The following is a 21820-nucleotide window of genomic DNA, read 5'->3' as shown; positions in this document are numbered from 1 at the left end:
ACTGTCACCTCTACTGGCCAAGTCAAGATTCTGTAACCCTCTATTATACTGACATCGAATGCCAAAACAACACATTATAACCCTCTACAATAATGGCATCGGGTGCCCAGATAAGACACTGTAACCCTCACCTAAACTGACACTGTATGCCAAGACACGATTCTGTAACTCTCACCTATGCTGACACTGGATGCCAAGACTAGATACTGTGACTCTCACCTATGCTGACACTGGATGCCAAGACACGATTCTGTAACTCTCACCTATGCTGACACTGGATGCCAAGACTAGATACTGTGACTCACTTTTGTACCCTAGCAACAGATGTCATGCACAACAAATGCAAATGTAACTCTGTTTCTACCTTACGTATGTTGTCAGTTGTTTCCTTTAATGAACACAGCAAACGCCACTGGTCAGAATTGTTTCTCTTACTCAACACGTCATTCTCTGCTATCTTGTAGGATTTGGAAACGAAAGCAGGCACATAACCTACCATAGTTAGCAATATTTTCACAAGTCTTACCAGAACATTGTAGTGCTGTGTAAACAGATACTGTAGTATAGAGTATAGCAGAATACTTCCTAAAGAGTGTTTTGAAACTGCCCCTACCTTGTGATCTGACCATTTCACTGCTGTGTCCAGGAATTGCTTACTCTCATAAGACTGCTGATTCAAAATAATGATCAGAATATAAAATTTGAAAATCATGAGAAATAAAGTTTGTGCACTGCCAGTACCATGAAGCATTGTCACCCTAACGTGTTCACCAAAGGCTTGGGAATGTTTTATGAATGCTTCAGTCAATTTATTGCCCCTAACATCTTCAGAAATATAGTTTGTGCAGTGCCACATACCAACATGAGTGATCAAAATCTGTTGAGCACGACCACCCAATATGTTAGTTGTCTCTTATGACAGGCACAGAGTGCTGAAGTCCAGTCTTAATCTGGATGTCCAAAGGGCTCACAAGCACCAGTTCAATACTGCGTCTGTTCATGTGACAAATATACACCTGGAAATTAATCAAGCAACACCCCAATTTTTTCTATTGGAGCAACTTTGAAGTGTTCTGACAATCAAAATATGCCGGGTTGATATAGTTTGACACTTTTTTATTCAACAGACGATCTCTGACAAACAACTTAAAGGGAAAAAGTATCAAGACTTTGCTTTATTGCAACGAAATCCAAATTCTTAAAACTGTCTTAAATTCATGAAAAAATGGACACAATTTACTATTCATCCACAGACGTTGTTGTCAGGTGTATTAACACAAATGTCACATGGAAAGAAAGAACAGTCATCTGAGAGTCTGCACACCGACTTTCATCAATATCTAGTGTGTCCTCCCTGCGCACGCACCACCGATTCCAGACGCCTCCTCATTCCTTGGATGAGTCTCCGGATCTGATTCTGGGGGATCCTGTTCCACTCCTCATGCAGGGCAGCCGTCAATTCGTTGAGATTATGGACTGGTGGGTCTCTCTGCCTCACACGACGGCCAATAAAGTCCCACAAATGTTCAATGGGGTTGAGGTCAGGGCTCATGGCAGGCCATGGAATTCTGTCAATTGCATTTTGCCGCAAAAAATCATTTACAGCATGCGCCCTGTGAGGTCTAGCATTGTCGTCCATAAATATGGGTCTCGTTGCCAGAGGATGGTTCTCAAAATGAGGTACCACAGCCCTGTCAAGAACCTCCTGTTGGTAACGAACACCGTTAAGGTTGCCACGGATGGTAATGATATCCAACTTGCAGTTCATGGAAATGCACCCCCATACCATAACGGAACCTCCCCCAAAGGCCACAGTCTCCTGGATGTTCCGTGGAGCCATTGCTGTGTTCCTCTGCCTCCAGACCCGAGTACGACCGTCCACCATGTGCAGCAAGAACCGGCTCTCATCTGAGAAATGGACCTTCCTCCAAGAGGCAATGTTCCAGTGCAAACGGTCATTACACCAGGCCAGTCGGGCTGCCTTATGGGCTGGAGACAGTCTGGGTCGCTTGATTGGCCTCCTTGCCCGGTATCCTGCAGCTTTCAGACGATTCCGAACAGTCCTGTTCGAGATGGGTCTCCCTGGAAGCCACTCCTGTCTCAACCGAGAGCTCGAGTCGAAGGACCTGCGCCGTACAAGTCTCAGTAAAGCTCTGTCCTCCCGGACTGTGGTCTTCCTGGGTCTTCCTGGTCTAGGCAGGTCTTTAACTTCATTAGTGGCCCGGTATTTTTTCAAAAGTTTTGAAATTATGGAATGATGTCGTCCGATTTGAGTCCCGATTTGTCTTAGAGACATACCAGCATTCCTCATGCCGATTATTTGCCAACAAGTGGCCTCTGATAATTTCCTACGTGCCATGACATTGAAATGAATGAAAAACCGAATGCAATCGACAACCTGCGCTTGTAAACACCCCAGGGAAAAAGTGCATTTTTCGAAAGTTGAGGTTAAAGCAATGCACGTGCGCTGTGCAAGCTTCACGCGCGTCATATCAACCCATGAAAAGCTCATGCTGTATGTCAATACATCAAAATTGAATAATCAATCATCAAAATTACTTCGTTAAACTTTGTTAAGTTTTTATGTGTCTTTGAATTTGGTGTTGCTTAATTAATTTCCATATGTATACTTGGAGCATGCACCAGCCCACAACAATGTTGCATTTTTGTCATATTTATTACCACATGAGACATACAAAAATCTATTCTAACTCTCTATCTTTTTTTCTCAATCCTCCAATTTTTAGTGGCTGATAAAATCCAATTTTTACAAGGAGGTCCAAGGGGATCACAAACACCAGATCAATACAGTGTCTGTCGCAATGTACTAATACTTGGATCATGTACCAGCCTCCTATTAGAACATTGCATTCTTGTCATATATATTACCACAAGAGACATGCAAGAACCTATCTTTCTATCTTTTTTATCCTACCCTCTGCAGCATTCAACCCATATGCCAATGGTTTGTAGAAAGTCAAGTTGAATCCTGTAATGATCCACTGTGCATACCGGTACAGTAATCTGCAGGGGTACTCTCACTAACTGAAACTTTTAAACTAATCTGTTTTGAAATGAGTAAATTCCATTTTAAAAACTGTAACGTGTCGGTGTCAGTTTTCCACCCTGCTTAGACATACCAAATAACAGGGGTAGTAGGAAGACTAAATCTAACACAGGTCTTCATGGCTTTACAAAATAACAAAAATGAAGGAACCAAAAAGAAGAAAACATTAGAAGTTGTCAATCTGCTACCAATACAAATATCCCGACTCAAAAAGAAATCCCCTCGACCTCCCTCGGCCATCCCATGCTTGATGTCTCGAGCTGGTACCTCTTAAGAATTGAGGTTGTGGTGTTTACGCATATGCTTTTTCCTGTTTGATGTGTCTCTGAATCCAAGATCACAGTACTGGCACGTGTAAGGTTTATCTCCTGTGTGACATAGGACATGACGACTCAAGCTGTGCTGCGTTCGGAAAGTTTTGGGGCACATCTGACACAAATAAGGCTTGTCTCCAGTGTGTATTTTAAAATGGCTGATTAATTCTGTCCGCTTTGAAAACACCTTGTTACACACACTACAGGAAAACACATTGAGGCCTGTATGCAGTTTCATATGAGAGCGTAGTGATGAACAGTCTCTGTACTTCCTGTTACATATCACACAGAAGTAGGGCTTCAGGCCTGTGTGGGACCTCATGTGGACCTCATAGACTGAAGGCTTGTAAAAGTCCTTCTTGCAGATCCTACATGTTATGGCTTTGTGCTTGGTGTGAATTCGGACATGGTATTTTAATGCGCTTGCTGTTTTCATTTTTTTTCCACAAAAATGACACTCAAAGAAGACATTACATTTCACTGGTTGCTTTGAGTGTCTGTGATCACAGTTGGCAAGAGTTTGTCCCGAGTCCAGTTCCAGTTTATCTCTTCCAATGGCAGTCATAGAAACAACAGTTTTCTGATGCTTCTTGGACGATTCCTTTGTAATACTGACATGTCTTCTTCCCTTGGCCTCAGTCACCTGAGAACCTGTGTCCATGTTGTCCTTTTTGGAAATCTGGCTGAAACCAACAGAAACCTGACTGCTTGGCACTTGTCCTGATTCAAGGCAAGCATCCTTGGAATCAACACCATCACGAGGAACTAATTCTTGCAAGGTGTCCAGTGTCAGACCAGATCCATGACTGCCTGAACATTCAACAGGAACAGAAACCTGAGGATTGTCAAGTCTCGATCCAGCTCCAGAAATACTGAGAAGATCATGGTTGACACTCTGTCCATGAACATTTTCAGTGTTCTCTTTTGCCACTATAACACAAGGAGAAATCATATCATCTTTTACAACAGTAATGGTTTGCATGGTTGAATGGCCTTTAAATCCAGAAGTATATTTTCCTGATTCTACTGCAGAAATATCCTTGACCTTTTTAATATCACAAACAGGAGCCATAACTTTTCCAGAGTTAACTATGACTTCAAATCTTTGATTTGTTTTGCTCATAAGAATTCTATTCATATCTCTGGTATCAGAGCCAGTTCTTCCAGACAAATAATCATTTGTTTCTAGAGACATCATAACATCATGTTCATCAGCTTCTTGAGAAAGAAGCACATAACTGTCTTCAGATTTGTGAGATATCGGAGCATCATCATCATCTGGCTTTCGGTGTAACAAATCAGCATCATCTGTTCTGACAGGAATGCAGCTCTTGGACTTCAGGTCATCACAAGGCACTGACAACACTAACAATATGTCCACAATCCTCATATATGCCTTGTCCGTTCTGTCTTCTTTCGTGAGGATGATCATATTCTCAGAGTCGGTTGAGGCAATGGCTGTCTCTCCTGTTTCCTCTTTCTTAAAGAGGTCTTTGTTCAAGTTGACCAAAGCTGTACATGCTTCAAGTAACTGCTCTTTCCCTGATGAAACTTGCTCTCTCTCATCAAAGCCTTCCAAGGCTTTTGTTTCTTCAATCTTATCAAAACGGGGAACATTTCCAGAAAAATGTAAACCTTCGTCATTCGTCTCCTCTGAGCCCTTCTCTTCTACATGAATGACAGGATTCTGCACAACAGGAACTCTTGACCTTCGGCATCGGAATTTTCTGAATGTTTTATTGGATTGTTTAGGATGAAGCTTCAAATGCCTGTTGAGGTTACATTTGTCAGCAAATGCTGCCTTACACAGAGAACATTTGAAAGGTTTTTCACCAGTATGTAGTTTCCTGTGTTGGACAAGATGTGTCTTTCTTTTAAAAGCTTTCATGCATAGGTCACACTTGAAGGGTCGATGGTTCGAATGGATACGCATGTGTGTTGTGAACTGGGACCATTTTGTGCAGATCAAATTACAGACTGAACACTGAAATTCTGCGCCTGTTCTGCGTTGTTGGAGATGGCGTTTCAATTTCAAGATGTTTGGGAAATATTTTTCACAACAATCACATTTAATGGATTCATGTTCCTTTTGGGATTTTTTTTCACTGCGTATGTGACTGAGGGTTTTCTGTGGTCCTCGTGTGTCTGTTGCCACGAGGTGAGATTGTGTATCATTGCTCGAATGTGAAATCATATGACTGTAGCAAAGTTGTTCATTGGAGAAATGTTTAAAACAAACCCCACATCGATAGATGTTCTCAGTCTGTTCACAGAGATGGCTTTTTGGTTTAGACATCTCTACATCCAAACGTCCACTCCTGATGACAGCATCTCAAATCTCTGAAATAGAACACACAAAGTGTCAAAGCTTAGATGGAACCTACAAAATAAACACAATTCAAACACAATTACCATTTATTCCTAACATTTACTACACATGCCTTATGAAGAAACACAGAAACAAACCTCCTTTCTGTCTAGTCTGTCCATACGTTACCTAAAGTAGTACAGAGCTATCAAAACAATAACATGGATATGCGATTCTTAACATTGTTCTTTGTCAGTTACACCTAAACATCAAAGTCAAAGGGAAAAAGGAAAGATAACGAAAGGCACAAAGTTAGTCAACATATATGGTCTCTACCTAGAATTTGATGGAAATTACAAAACACATATTATTCCAAGTCAGGTGAGGTAAAATGGGGTTTAGCGTCGCACTAAGACTATTCCACTCACATGATGACATGCATGCGTGTGTATGTGTGGCTGCTTGTACTAGGTCAGACTTAAGCTGCTTTTAATATGCTAGCTCACTGAGATACCATGCTGCAGTTAAGCCTGAATATGCCACTCAGTCACATTATACGGACTCTGACCCAGCCAGTTCTCTTTGTAACCATTAACGCCGAGCACAAGGCAGGGACCAACAAGTACCATATTTTATTATCTTAACTCACACATAAATGTTGTTTTCTGACTGGCCGAAAGCTCCTCTGTTATTTTCAGTGTATCCTGCTTACAAGATATTCAATATCTTCATTTGGTACATTGTGGTAGTTACTTACTTACCTCAAATAAGATTAGATGATGCAAGATGCACGTAAATTACCAATGTTTTGTGAATGGAAATGTTTTGTGATGGAAGGGAGATAACTCTAAATCTATTTTTCTTGTGGCAACTGCAAAATCATGTGATGTCTACAAAAACATTTGACCCTCTTCCCAATAAATAAATTTTGACAAAACATTCAAATGTAGTCCCTGTGAATAATGAGAAGGGAAATTACATCGTGGCGACTTTACTAAGAGAATACCTACGGGGGGAAAATCAGCAAGATTTGAATGACTTAATGCCCATGCTTCAAACAGTTCAAAATCAATATTGAGGTGTTCAGTATCATGAATATGTTGTTCACTGGTCCCTCAGGGACCATGGGCTGACGTACGCTGAGTTGTTTTGTTACGTTTGTTTATGTTCGGGATCAGGGAACATAAACAAACATCGAGGGTACCTCAATTCATGCCCCACTTGTGACCACTGACAAGCTTATAATGTCTTTTGTTATGATGCAGAACCCACAACTTTCTGTTCTTTGTCTGGGTAGATGCTCTGACCACTAACTGGCAACTAATTGTACGATGTCCGCTATTCTAAGTAATTTAGTTAACCAATAATGAGCAATCAATCTATCAACGCAAGGGTGGTTAATTCTTTGAAGGGAGGATGTTGTTTTTACAATCGCACTTTACGACAGGGTGTAGTCATCTACACACACTACCTTTTGACAAAAGTAATTAATCAATCAGTGTGTTATCGGTTAATCCTTTGATCGATGTTTGTTTTTGTAACTCAGCGGATAAACCCTCTTGCATCACTTACGTGCACATATTACATAACATACAATACATTTGCCATTACAGACTTTAATTTATAATTTTGAGTATTTACTCCAGACAGGAGAAATGCCAAATGGGAACCTTTGTTGAGTAACCTGAGTGGTGTTACTACTAATTATACCTGTTATAAATTCATTAATTGACCATCCAGGGAATGATGACAAATAACACGTGTAGGTTTACACCATCAAACGCGAGTTACAGCAAGGAAGATGTAATCTCTGTGTCGCATGCAGCCTGAAAACACTTATGGGCCGAAACAAATTTGACCAATTTGCGGTTTGGTTTCGTAATTCGACCGTTGGCGAGAAACATTATTCGCTCCGCAAAAGTGCCCCTTTAAGGAATATTGCATTTTACCGGGCGCTCTTTTCAGATTAATTACCACTCCCTCAAGATCGGCAAGGGTACCGGACCCTAACCACATGCCCTACCACTAACTCGTAACCCTAAAGATCGCAAAGGGTGCTGAGCACGGTAAAATGCACTCTAGTAACTTATTAACGATTATAAACTGTTAATACGCACTGTGTTTGACAACTGCTCTATGAAGTTGTGTATTCATAATGGCTAAGTTACGTCCCTTTCTGTGGATAGTAAAATCCGAAATCAGACATATTCGGACGGAGCCAAATAAAATAAATATTAATGTAAATTTCAGTACACTTCAGTAGTGATATACAGGTTAACATGTGTATAAAACAGACTTTGGATAATGAGTTCGATGACATTTGATACCTCCGCAAATGGCAATCAAGTTAATAACTAAACGTGAGCATTTGGATATTTCGTTCACTCTGTTGTTGACGTTTCATCCCACAACGACTTGATACGATTAGACTGTTGGCGCATGCGCACAGGAGAAACAGGACCAGTCGAGGAGAGCGCACGCGTCCTCATCGTTCGTTATTTTGTATTTCTTCCTTGTGTCGAGATTTGCCACATAGGTAACTATTTGTACCGCTGCAGTGGACATTTATTCATAAGATGCATATATATCATGTAAAGAAGTCGACTTGCATAGATTAGCTGTCGTAATGATGTGTTTGGCTGTAATTGACTGGTCAAGAAACTGGGACGTTTCTGCCTCAGTGGTTCATGGAGGGAGTAACGAGAGACTGTACATCGAACTGCGCCTTCTTTTAACAACAGTGAAATCGGACTGTCGCTATGGTCATCTATCAAATAGTGACATTTACTAAATGTACCGTGTCCATTAATCAGATGAAAAAAACGAAAACCGATAATGCGCGTTTTGAAATTGTGTCAACTTGCCCAGTATTGCATAAGCCACAAGTGTGGTTACACAGCAATATTATCAGAAGTGCATAAAATCGCGGACTTTGGTTCGTTCTGCTGTGCATGCTTGAGTGTTATACTTACAGTTCTAAAACGTCTTTCTTTCTTGTTGATCTTAGTATCTGACAATACTGGAAAGGTGTTTACTAAGCTTTGTGATAGTTTTAAACTTTCTGTTTTTCAAGGGTCTCAGACAGGGTCAGTTAACATTCTGTAAATGCCCCTGCCATTCCCTACAAGCAGGAAGGTATCTAAATTAACTGCTGATTTAAAAAATGTCTCAAAGTAGATTCTTGAAAAAACATATGTGTTCTAGCGATAGTTTTGCATTCCTTAGCATGTTTGGGGAGGGATGGCCGTGGTGTATTATTTATTCTTTCATTCATTCATGTATGAATTACTTTCTTTTGTTCTTTTTCTATACTTTTTTTTTCATTCATTCATCGTAAAATTCTGACTGATACAATAAACAGGCTGAAGTACTGTTAAACACAGCTGAAGTTGCACTGGGAACAAACCAAATCACAGTGTGCATTGGAGCATGATGAGGCACACGTTAATTAGTATAAATGGTAAAGGAAGCATGCAGGTTACCTATCCCTGTTGTAGATTATCCCTGGTACGACTAAAGGAAATATGTTCTCTTTCTTTCCAAACCTGGCCCCAGGCAATATGGAGAGAAGGGAACCTAAATACCAGTAAAAATGACTTGAAGAAACAGAGCTACAGATATTTTTTTCAATATCAGGAGTGTGTACTCCTTATTTTTTCAAGACAGGGGTGTGTGTTTAGTTTCATATATGCACCACAACATTCCTACTCTTGTATATACAGATATATACAGATATATATATATTGTATAAACAATAAAACAATACTTTTTTTTAGATAAATACATCTGCAAATGACTCTAAGCCCATTTCAGTTAAAATAACTGAGTCAATAGTAATCACTGTTGCCAGACACAATGACACATGCAACAGCTTCTAAACAATAAACTAAATCTTGACAAATTTGTTCTAATCGTTCCTTCAAATTTATGTCCATTAGAATTTAGGGCTTTTTTTCTCTACACATGTAAGAATTACATGGGTAAACTTTAGGCTTTATTGTATGTCTGATAGAATATCTGTAAATGAACACAAGAAATTCTGAATACAACCAAGAGCATAAGGAATAATTGAGACTATTATGACAATACTGTTGCACAAACCATCATGTATTCATCCCAAGCATAGCTAGATCATGGAAAACCAGATGATGATGATTTGGAGATCTTACCTGCGCTTTTAAACAGGGGTGGACGATAATACCAGTTAACCGGTATAATGCAGTTCGAATTTCACAGTACAATAGATTGCGATACACCTTTCGTGAACTGGTTCATTCTATGCAAACAGTAATTTTTGTGATGTAGTCAAAACAACTAGTAACATTTGTATTTCCTTTATATCATTGTACATTAATAGTTTTGAGTGTTTGTTGGTCATGTAATTGCATTTGCATGATTTTTAAATGGTATATATAAGAAAAATATAACTGGTAACTGCACTCATTTTTATGGATAGACAAACCAAAATGATGGACACGTTGCAGACGCTTTTCTTGAGTTCCAAATTTTAGTGCAAAGTCTTTAGTTCAAGACCTTTTACAGTTGATCTATTGTGCAAACACACCTGAGTCCTGACAGTGATCAGTGGCATTGTTTCAAAAGAAATTAAGTATTAATTTTATTACCTTAGCCCTTGTGTTAGACTTCCACAATATATTATCAGGGATCGAAATTATTAGTGCCATTTTACTGATGGGACGGCTAAGATTGAAATGGCATGGTTAAATTCTTACCTGTGTGCCCTTGTGGCACACTTGATTTGTTTGCGAAAGTGCATTACAGTATGTTTTAACCATTGTTATCTTTCATGCTCTAAAATGAAATTATGAACAATGATCAGTGATAAAGTGTGCAGGTCAGACAAACAGCTACACATCAATGTCTTTTGAAAGTTTTGAGGTCAGTAAATAAACAAAAATACATACCTAGCATTGTTTTGTTACTCATGATTTATAAGTGAATGTTACAATACAATTACAACTTTTACATTCACTTTAAGTCATAAAATGTTTTGAAGTTCAGTTTAACAGATCATGAATTTATGGCACATCTGAAATTGAAATGGCACTGTTTAATTATCATGACAGTGCCCATGAGGCACACTTGAAGAAAACCTAGTTTTGATCCCAGATTATACTAAAATGTTTCCAACATGATGCACATTTTGCATACAGAACTTCCATGGTAACCTGAAGGGTGTGTTACTGTGGCATGATCAAATTTATGAATTTTTAAGCTGGCCCAAAGAGGTAGCTTTCATGTTTTTCAGTGTGTTTTTATTCACAGGTTGTGTGGTTTTATCACATTGATAGTGGTACTAGTTGGTTATGTGGGATTGTACTTGAGAAGGCAAGTTTTGGTTAGAAATATACGTAGGGCTTTTAATTGGGTCACATTTAATGGGCTAAGCAGTGTTTGTAGTGTCAGAACTAAGATGTGTGTTAGTGTCCGGTAAACTCTGGAGCACCATTCTGTGTTGCGATACAGGTTCAGGTGTTTCTATTTCATTGCTGTGTTTTTATGGATTGTTTTTGGTTAAATGTAGATGGGAATTTGATTTTTAGTTGCCTGTTTGTAATTTAGTTATAACCCAGTCAATTTTGTTAGATTTATGATTGATCTTTTTTTTATTATACGTTTGTTTTCATTGAAATGGAAAACCAGTTTGATCTCCTAGAAATGGTTTTTGAAACTAAGTCACCATGTCAGTTGCCACAGTTGACCAGATGTATCAAATTTGGTTGATATGCTCAGAAATATTTAAATTTGGAAAAGTTATTTCAATTATTGATCATGTAACAGCTTTCAACAATTGTGCTGTGATTAGAACCATGGATCTTCTGATCCGGAGTGTGACACCTTGCCCACATGACCAAAGGGGTTAACCCCACAGCAAGCTGACCCGTCCCCTGAAACAAACAGAAATTCATTCACAAATTCACTCAAGACATCGTGAACCTTTAAGATGATCTAGGAATGATGAAGTAGCCAAGCAAGAGGTTAAAGCATCCGCTTATCCCGCCAAAGACACAGACTGGATTCCCCCACATGGGTGAAATGTATGAAGCCCATTTATTGTGTCTCCTGTTGTGACATTGCTAACAGCATAAAACTAAACTCCCTCAAAATGTGGTAACTATAATAGCTGTGAGTCTTGTGGCCTCCGACTATAAAACTAGCTTAAGTCTGGGCTAGTACAAGCAGCCACACATACATGCACATCGTCATATGAGCGAAATATTCTCAAGTATGACGTTAAGCCCCATTTACTCTCCCTCACTTCACCTTGGTGGTGAATGTTTCACTCACTGTCCTCCCACTTCAAGAAGGTCCATCTGGGCACTGCGACAGTACTGATCAACTCATTGTCAATATGAAAAATATGATCAATGTGCTTGTATTCCATTGATATAGTGTAATCAGATGTAATTGTTTTGTAAACTATTTGACCTTTGATTTTCCAGGTCCTTCTCAATCAGCCTTGGAGTCCAAAAATTGCAAGAGCTTAACAGCAATCCATAAGGCCTCAATTCAGAGATGGTGTCTCCGTTATCACATTGATGCATATTTAACAACATGTCTTCCAATTCTAATTCAAATTCCAACTCTATACTCCTGTCCTCAACTCTCTACCGATGTGGCGTCTGCTTCAGCCTGTTTTCGTCCCAGGAGGAATGTTACAGTCACATTGTGACACATGAACCCAGTACAAAGATAGTTAATGAAGATGACCCAGCCATCCAAGAAGAGACTAGCAAAGAGGAGACATCTGTCTCTCAACCTTTGGCAGAAGCCATCCAACAGGAGGAATCTATTCCCAATTCTGATGAAGGGGTGGACATTTCGGGACAAGTTACATTAACTGAAGCAGATTCCCAGAAATTCATGGTCATGCTGGATGCTGGTATTCAGAATGAAAGGGATTATGTGAAACAAAGTATTTCAGAAGAAGCAGTAAATGGAGATGGAAATAAAGGATCAGAAATATTAACTGTGAAGAAAAATAATGCCGGGGAAATAACTTCAATTGAGGTTGGAACTGTTGGAGAAGATGCAGAGAAAGAGGTTGAGATGGAGACTCCGTCTCAAGGTGGAGCTGCGGATCCAGTTGAAGTGTGGGTGGGTAAAGTTGGGGACATGGTTCATGGTCGACGGCTGAGTCAGAACGAAGATCTTGATATTGCAGACATTTTGATCAACATCAAGCAAGAAAAGGTTGAGTGTGAAGTTCCTGAAGAACAGGCAGCAATTCAGATTCTAGCAGAAAATCGAGCAGAAGCTGGAGTAAGTGACCTTACACTTCTAACGAGTCAGATTACCAAGAGTGAAAATGTTGAGACTGCTTCGCCGATGTCAGCAGCTGTTGTAAGTAAAGGACCATCACTGAAAACAAAGAAAAAGAAGAAAAAGAAAGGGTGCAAGATAAAAAAGGAGGCCTCTAAAGTTCCTGTTGTTAGAAGAAAGAAGAATGTTGTGGATGAAGAAGAAGATATAGAAAATACTCATGCTTGCAAATATTGTGGGAAGAGGTATGCGATTTTGAAAAGTTTGAAGTATCATGAAAGAACACATGACTCCGAGAACCTGCTGTATTGTGACATATGCAAGAAGGGTTTTGTGAAACCCTCTCAGCTAGCTAACCACAAGAAGAGTCACATTGCCCGTGACGAGAGGCACAAGGATGAAACAACAACTTACAAGTGTAAGTATTGTGAGAAGGAATACAGGATTGAGAAGAGCTTGAAGCACCATGAGAAAGTCCATGAAGTGGGACACCGACACTGGTGCGACATTTGTAACAAGAACTTCTTCAAACCCAGTGACCTGTCCCGACACAAGAAGGTTCATGAACCGTTGTCAAAGTGTTACATTTGTAACAAGCCTTTTCGAGATCCATCTAAATTGGAAACTCATGTTCGGAAGCACCCTGAGCTGCTCCTTCTTGAGAACAAAGCACAGCAGCGAGTTTCAAAGTCAAGTGTTCTGCATTGTAAGTACTGTTACAAGAGATGCATCAGTTTTTCCCAGCTATGCAACCACGTCCGCACTCACACAAAGGTCCGACCTTTTTCCTGTGATATCTGCGGAAAAACTTTCAACCGTGTCAGCAACATGAGACTTCATAGAAAACTCCATTCTGGTTTAAAACCTTTTGAGTGTTCTAAGTGTAAGATCAACTTTGCTGATTGGGCAAATCGTAACCGCCACATGAAGAAGTACCATGATTCAGTAGATTCAGGTCCAGTGAATTACAAACCGAGAGCTTCAAAAGTCTCAATCATGAAAGACCTACCACCTCCCCCAAAGTTTAAAGTTAAACGAGAGGCACTTGTTGCCGAAGTTTTGAATGCATATGAGCAATTAGAGAGCCATGGCGAGGAGAGCAGTGTTGTGGACCTGAAAGGTAAGACGAAGAACTTGGTTCAGTGTAAGACAGTTGAAGGAATTCCTCAGCAGGTTCAAGAGATGATATCATTCAGTGACAACCTGTCTGGAGTTCCTGTCAAAGTGGTTGCCAATTCAAATGTCCAGATTGCACCAACTACTTCAGAGCAAGTGTATGTCGTGTTCGAGGACAATCCATCAGTATGCTACGTGCTTGAATACGAAGGAGAAAAAACCACACCCAAGGTTGAGGTCAGTTCCATTCCATGTGCATCTACTTCAGCTGAAGAAGTTGGGAACAACATTGAGATGCTGGTGAATCAGAGTGAGTCTGTTCAGCTGCTCCCTACAATGTATGACCCTGGGAAGGAGACAGTGGAAATGGTGGAAGACAGCACTGTTGAACCAGTGGATGACGAGGAGGTCGATGATGACCTCTCTCTGAATAATGTTGATTCTGAGGTTTCCAATAAATCAAATAATTTAGTAGCAAAGGCACCGAAAGTGCCACATCCAGTTATAAAGAAGGAGGAGGTCGAAAAGAGATTTAGCTGCGGTGTTTGTGGGCTGCGCTTCAAACATAGAGTAACTCTTAGATTTCATACAAAAAAACATACTAAAGAAGGAGCTATTTATTGTGAAATATGCAATGCTGAATTTTTCCGTAAATCCCGGTTGAATGTTCATATGCGGGATCACACAGGTGAGCGGCCATATAAATGCACAGAGTGTGACAAGTCCTTCAAGGTGTCCTATGATCTGACGGTTCACATGAGAACCCACACCGGTCAAGGTGTCATCAACTGCGACCACTGTGGCAAGGTGTTCTACACCAGGCGAGCCCTGAACGCCCACATGAGGAACCAGAGCAATGTAAAGCCTTTCTCTTGTACACGATGTGGCAAGCTGTTCAAGCGTTCAGACCAAAGGAGACGCCACATGCTCACCCACACTGGCTCCTTGCCGTTTAAGTGTCACTTGTGTGAACGAAGTTTTGGCGATTCTTCCAACAGAAAGAGACATGTTATCAAAGCCCATGGAAAGGCTGCTCTGGAAACTTTACCCAAAGACAGAGTTTCTTTAACTAAAGGTTTAGAGGACTGAGTTCCTGGGGGGTAATTGGTGGCTACAGTCAGGAGGACAATCTTGCCAGACTTCTGTCTGTTCGTTTGTTATATGGGAAGAGTGACTGGCTGGTTGAACTGTCTCGTTGATAAAACTCTCTTTATGATCCACGTTACATTCTATTTGCCAGTGATGTAGTGTTACCACCTTTACCAAACACCAAACAAACATCAGCGCATAACAAATAACTTTCGTGTTTTAAAGTCTTGCGTATATTGCATCAATTTTTTTAAATTACTAGCTGGCACATTGTATTATATTTAGAGCGGTAATTTCCATTGAAGTCGGAAAACGCAAGGTAGAGAGATTCAGCATTGAAAGATTTCAGTCAAAGATCATTTTGTTTCAGTGAAATACTGACATATTGACATGATTGATATTCCATCTTGACATTTGGGAAAAAATACCATGAAAATTAAAAATGAGAATTCTCTCTTTAAATGTTAAGTTAAAAATTAGATGAAAGAAATAAGTAATGTTTTGTGCCCTGGATCTTGTTACTAAGTAAGAGGAGGTTGGCCTGGAAGTCTGATGTCACTAATATCATTGGTAACAGTAGTGTATGGAAACACAAGTATACATTGCAGAGTTCTGTCCCATGAATGTGCCAGAATCTGCTGATCCAGGATACAAATGTTATTATGCTCCTGGACCCCATTCCTCAAAGTTATTGTAACCTTAAGACGATCATAACTCCCATACTTTAACATAGACTTACGGCAGTTTAAGTTCTACGATGTTTTAGTGGAATGAGGCCCTGGGTATGTAAGCACCTGTTTGTGACCTACGACACAGCAGGCCTCCTCTAACAGACCCTGATAATGATATACCCCTTGCAGTCGCATTGGATTTACCATTTTGGCACCAACTGAGTAATGACAATGATGATGTTGATCTTGTGTGGCAGCTTTGTGATCAGCAATTGAAGAGGCAGTTACTACTGTTACTGCATTGTAGCAAACAGAATCTTTAGGCCAGATTGAACCTGACAGTTTGTTGTTTCTCTGTTACTATAGTTACAATAATATATATATTTCTAAATATTGGTTAATGTACAGATAAAACTTTGATGTTTTACATGATCATTTGTAATTATGTCAGTTCATGTTTTCTTCAGCATTGTTTAACTTCAATGTTTTCTTTACTGAACATCGCACATGGGTAGACAGCAAATTTGATCTTACCCCTAGTGAACAAGTTGTGTGGTGGCACAGCCTTGTGGTTAAAGTGCTTCTCATCATGCCAGAGTACCAGATTCGATTCCCCATATAGGTACACTGTTGAGCCCATTTCTGGTGTCCTCTGCCATGATATTGCTGTAAAACTGCTGAAAGTCCCGTAGCCTAGTGGTTAAAGAGTTCTCGTCACATTCTTAGAAAACCCATCCCCACCCCGACATTGCCACCCTGACACCATACTGAGTGAGAATGGTGTTACGCTGCAGTGTTCCAGCAATATAACAGCAAGAGAGACCAGATAAGGGGGCTTCACACATTGTACGCATGTGAGGATTTAAAGTCTTCAGTGTAATGAGCAAACACTTTAACCACTAGGTTACCTCACCGTACCTGGTAGGTACAGTCATGCATGAGTACATACCAGTCTAAGTAAACTTAGTCTCAGTGTATCTCGTTATACTCCACCACAGAGTCTTAACAAAACCTAGTAGAAGGTCATGTCAGGTAACCTTTGAGCGACCAATGACGTTCCAATCAAACGCGAGACAACGGCTACTGTTTAGGGATCGGGGGGACTTCAAAATATTTAGGTCACTGACACAAAAATCTGCATGTAACACAATTATTTGACTTGCAGTATATACGCTTTGGGGTTTCTGTTGACATGGTTACCATTACCCAATATTTCCGCTAGCTGACGTCTTTGAATATTGCCAAAAACACTATTTTGAGTGACTGTTTACTCACCGTTGTCATGGTTGTATTACGCCGTGTGCATCACCCGGAAGCCAGCTTATGCTAAATAGCATTTGGAATTGTTCAGGTACGAACCTTTTCAAGATAAAAAGTTCAAAAGGTATGTGCGAATATCCACTTTCGTGATTTGGTAACCTGTATTCTGATTGGTCAGTCTCAAAGGTCACCTGAAGCGACCTCCCATAAGGTTCTGTTAGATTCAGTAGTGGAGTTTAACGAAAAGTACTGAGGATAAGTTTACTTAGACTGGAGTACATACACAGGGTTGAATCGTGTTGCCACTCTCTGAATACCTTGTCTGGGTCATGGGGCAGTGGGTAAGCCATGTGGTTAAAGTGTTCACTCGTCACGCTGAAGACACAGGTTTGATTCCCCACATGGTACAATGTGTGAAGCCCATTTATGGTGTCTCCCTCCATGACATTGCTGGAATATTACTAAAAGTGGCATAAAACCTAACACACCCACTCTCCAGGTTGTTATAAATCTTGAATATCATAAATGTCTCTTTCCTGTGGAATTATTTATAAAAGACTTTGGAAATGATGTACTTCTTAAGACAAGTGTATCTATAGTGCATCAATATACTTACATTGAAAGTACATTTCTGGTGTCTCCCACCATGATATTGATACTAGAATGTTGCTAAACCAAGCTCTTTAGATTGAAAGTACACTGGTTTCAAAGAAAAAGGGCTTGTTTTGTTCATATGGTAAGAGGTAACAAATCAAATTTTCTATGCTTCTCAAAACCTATCTCTTGAAAATTTGTTTTGTTCTTTTTTTTTTTAAATTATTGAATTTATGATAATTAAAGCTGGTGTGAAACAGTCTTGTGGAAGAGTCATGCAACGGAATCGTGGAAATATATTGTACAACTCAAAATACTTGATGGTACACTTGACTTTTTCATGACACTTGACACATGAGAACAGCTATGCTTTCATGTCATACAAAAAATTGTTTTTTTTTCTTAACTTGTTTTGAATTTTAGATCTAATATTCAGATTGAATCTTACTTTTCAGAGAAAAAAAACAGTTACAAGATCTTTTCCAAAGATTAATAAGATTAAGATTTTCTGTTATCAGGGAAGGGAAATAACTTAACGCATTTAAGTATACTGGCATTGACTTCAAATCACTGGTCCACAAAGGATGTCATGTGGTAAATGATTGGAATCCTGTATGTTTTATGTTTGAAGAACAACCACTTACCAAACTATTACTGAGTTATGTTGATAATATTGTGGTCTAGACAATTTCAAACTAAGTGTTTTACTATTATTAAGGCGAGATTATTTGTACTCTGGATCATTTCAAACCATGGTCCATGATGGGATGCATTCCATAATATTATCAGTCAATACAGTGTATGATGCTACGTACATCTGCTAAGGTACATCTGGCTACCAACAGCTGGGAGCAAAACAAATTGAGGGTCCAGTGACGGGATTGCTTGTGTGTCATCATCCCCTGATTACGTGGATCGTTCACAATTTCAGCCTCTTAGATTGTCTATTACATAGACCCGCGAATATCTGGTTTAGAATTAATCTTCAGCAACATATGCTTGTTGTAAGGGGCGACTAGCAGAGTCAGATGGTTAGGCTGCCTGACTTAATTGACATGTCATTTTATCCCAGATGCGTAGATTGATGCTAAATGATCACTGGATTGTCTGGTACGGACTCGATTAAACAACAAACCAACTGACCAATGCTTATTTTATCAGAAAATGGATTGTCTGGTCCAGGTTCAATGATTACATGCTGTCATCAATTTGGTTAAACATTAGTTGGAAGTGGGTCAGAATAACTCTTTTGTTTTCAAGCTTAGTCAAACCATTGAAAAGACTCATGTACAGAATTGTACAGTTTGTAATTAGTGTTTCAGCACAAATGCGGAATTACTGTATATTGTTCTTCCTCATTTGATACCTTCCTTCGGTTACCATGGTTATTTTGTCAAGTTAAGGTATTTGCTTATAATCGGATTGTGCAGTTTCAAATTTTGAAAAAATAAATATGTTGAAATACAGTGTTATTCTTTGTCTTATGAATTGCATGTGAATATATTGAAGGTTACCTTGGATACAACATTAACACCAAGCGCAAACACATTTTACCATGTTCAAAGGAAAGAAGACTTGGTGAAATTGTGATAAGAGATGTTGCAACGGAGGTGCAATGATCCCATGTGGTTGCAATACTATACCTTTTACCAATACTGTGATTTGTATAACAGTGCTTTCAGATCCAGGTTAGAATTGGGTATATTCTTGTATGTTCTTTGTGTTTACCCATCTAACTTTGTGTGCTGTCGATTAAGTGCCTGACGCTTGGGGTGTAGGTTCAAATCCCAGATGGGACTCAGGCAGTGTAATCCCAAATATACTGGACAAAGAGTTAGGGATACTGGTATTTTTATGATTGATATTTCATCGGTATGTCAAGGAGTAAATAGATCCCTATTCGCAATTCTAGAACTTACACATATCCCTAACTATTTTTGTCCAGTATATAATGTGTCAGCGCAAGTGTTGATCTATGGGGATACAATGACATGTCCAAGGCCATGAATCCGACCACCTGATCCTGTCGGTTTCCTCTCACAACAAGCGTGGGTTGCTCAGAATCTACTGTAACCCAAATCTTCACAGGGTGTAGGCCAGCAAGACAGTCCAGTGACCGACATTGTGAGGGGAAGGTCACCCAATCAACCAAGTCTGTGAACCTGACCACCTGATCCTGTCGGTTTCCTCTCACAACAAGCGTGGGTTGCTCAGGATCTACTGTAACCCAAATCTTCACGGGGTGTAGGCCAGCAAGACAGTCCAGTGATTGACATTGTGAGTGGAAAGTCACCCAATCAACCAAGTCACTGAACACCCAGTCTCCCTTTAGTGGCACGTGCCATTAGTTACTCAGTTTGAAATTGTCATTTTTTGCACAGTCAGATTAGAACAATACCCATGGCCTTAATAGTCTCTTCCATACTGATGAGCTGAAAGACTAGCACCCAATTCCCTTCATACAATGCAAGCTCTTTGTATATTATTCCGCTTTGTGCGAGATTATGTCTTTCATCAGCTTTCAGATACAAATTACATACAATACAAAACACTTTGCATGTTTGCATGAACATGAATTCTTCCATGCAAGATTATCTCCTTCCTGAGCTTTACATACAACCGTAATACTGTAAATGAGTTAATTCAACTTTACTGATAAAAGAAATTTTGCTATAAATATTTGTGAAATTACCATACACCTTAACGATGGCCGGGTTTACAGCGAGTAGAGCATGTGACATCGCAGCAAGGATACCACCCAGACCATATGCTCATCTTTAACACACTGACTGCCTCTCATGAGTATACATGTAGCATCAATTTTAGTTGAATTTGCCACAAGTTATCTTGTAGCTATATCACTGTATTGTAAAACAAGTTTCACATGTTGGCAAATCGAGCAGACATTGATACTACAAGCACAATCGTGGTGGCAGTCAATGTGTTGACATGGAATGGTCGCTTTGGGCAATTGAGATATCAATAATATGATGTCATTGAGATGATTTAGCCTTGCAAGATATTTTCAAAACCAATCAAGCCCTGGTGGGAACAAATTCTCAAGTGCGAAGAAGAAATACCAACTCAACATTTGGTCATTTATTACAGAAACAGTTACAATCGGCATGACTGAATTAAGGAAAATAACAATCTCTCATTTCTTGGTAATACATGTGAATGATATGGGACAAAGCCACCTCACTGACAACAGATTGCATAAGCTTCATGTATGTAGAGATGACATCGTAATAAAAAGAAAAATAATTGTGAAAAAAAATTCTGTAAGACCAGTTACCGCAATGACTACTGTTCAGTCCAGAACACTTCCATCTGCTGTAGCATCGTCATCCCGCCATCTGCATCAAATCACCGAGTCAAAGGCAACATATTCATACTATTTGGTTTATAAACCTACCAGTCCCAGATTTCACAACTTTAGAAAAAAATTCTGGTCACCCCCATTAAATCTTGGTCGGAAAATTGATTATGAAACTGTTCATGTACTAATCTTGATGGACTGGCATGTAACTTTCTACGCACGGTTACAACAAACTTCAATCATAAACCCAGAAAAAACTAAAATGCAAAATAACAAATGTGGAGAAAGAGCTCCAACAATAAATTACTACCTCATTTCAAGCATATAGCATATGTTTGGCAACATTATTGAAACATAGATTACAGAAGGTTACAGAATAGTATAACTCTTAAGACAAAAGAAAACAAACTATCAAATTATGTACTGATGAATAAAAATACACGCATAACAAGACTGCATAAGAACAATACTGCTACTTTCAACACAGTCACATGCTTCTCAAACACAAAGTCACAGTGACACTATGGAACATTTCTAAACTTTGTCAAAACAATCTGCTTTCATCTCAGAGATCATCTCACTCAGGAGGCTTTTGTCCTATCAAGTGTTCACTTACTTTCCATCTTCACTATATAAACAAACAAGAAAAAAACAGTCCAATTCTCTTGTGCCCCAAAACAAAAATTCAGTGGCTATTAGATGTGGTGGAGATGTGAGCATGCTTGATTTGATTCTTAGGTCAAACCAATTTTATTTCTTGTTTTATGGATCTGCCGGTCACATTCTAAAAACAAAATA

General features: G+C 39.4%; 2 protein-coding genes across 2 annotated transcripts; one reads left to right on the top strand and one right to left on the bottom strand.

The window, feature by feature from the left end:
- Window positions 1-2663: 2663 nt before the first annotated feature.
- LOC137281718 (zinc finger protein 845-like) lies at window positions 2664-7889 on the bottom strand. Its single transcript, XM_067813181.1, has 2 exons — window positions 7807-7889; window positions 2664-5721 (listed from the first exon to the last, which is right to left on the bottom strand). Exon 2 carries the CDS (start codon window positions 5675-5677, stop codon window positions 3338-3340), a length of 2340 nt encoding a protein of 779 aa, XP_067669282.1. The 5' UTR covers window positions 5678-5721; window positions 7807-7889; the 3' UTR covers window positions 2664-3337.
- Window positions 7890-8120: 231 nt separating this feature from the next.
- On the top strand, window positions 8121-19169 carry LOC137295637 (zinc finger protein 569-like). The gene is made up of 2 exons (XM_067827093.1): window positions 8121-8225; window positions 12154-19169. Exon 2 carries the CDS (start codon window positions 12266-12268, stop codon window positions 15176-15178), a length of 2913 nt encoding a protein of 970 aa, XP_067683194.1. The 5' UTR covers window positions 8121-8225; window positions 12154-12265; the 3' UTR covers window positions 15179-19169.
- The last annotated feature ends 2651 nt before the right edge of the window (window positions 19170-21820 follow it).

Source organism: Haliotis asinina, chromosome 1, assembly GCF_037392515.1.
Source record: "Haliotis asinina isolate JCU_RB_2024 chromosome 1, JCU_Hal_asi_v2, whole genome shotgun sequence".
NCBI lineage: Eukaryota > Metazoa > Mollusca > Gastropoda > Lepetellida > Haliotidae > Haliotis > Haliotis asinina.
This window is presented reverse-complemented; position numbering and strand designations above follow the sequence as displayed.

What these genes read in the sequence shown, in the direction of transcription:
- LOC137281718 (XM_067813181.1), bottom strand. Translation starts at nt 5,677, where the DNA reads ATGTCTAAACCAAAAAGCCATCTCTGTGAACAGACTGAGAACATCTAT.
- LOC137295637 (XM_067827093.1), top strand. Translation starts at nt 12,266, where the DNA reads ATGTCTTCCAATTCTAATTCAAATTCCAACTCTATACTCCTGTCCTCA.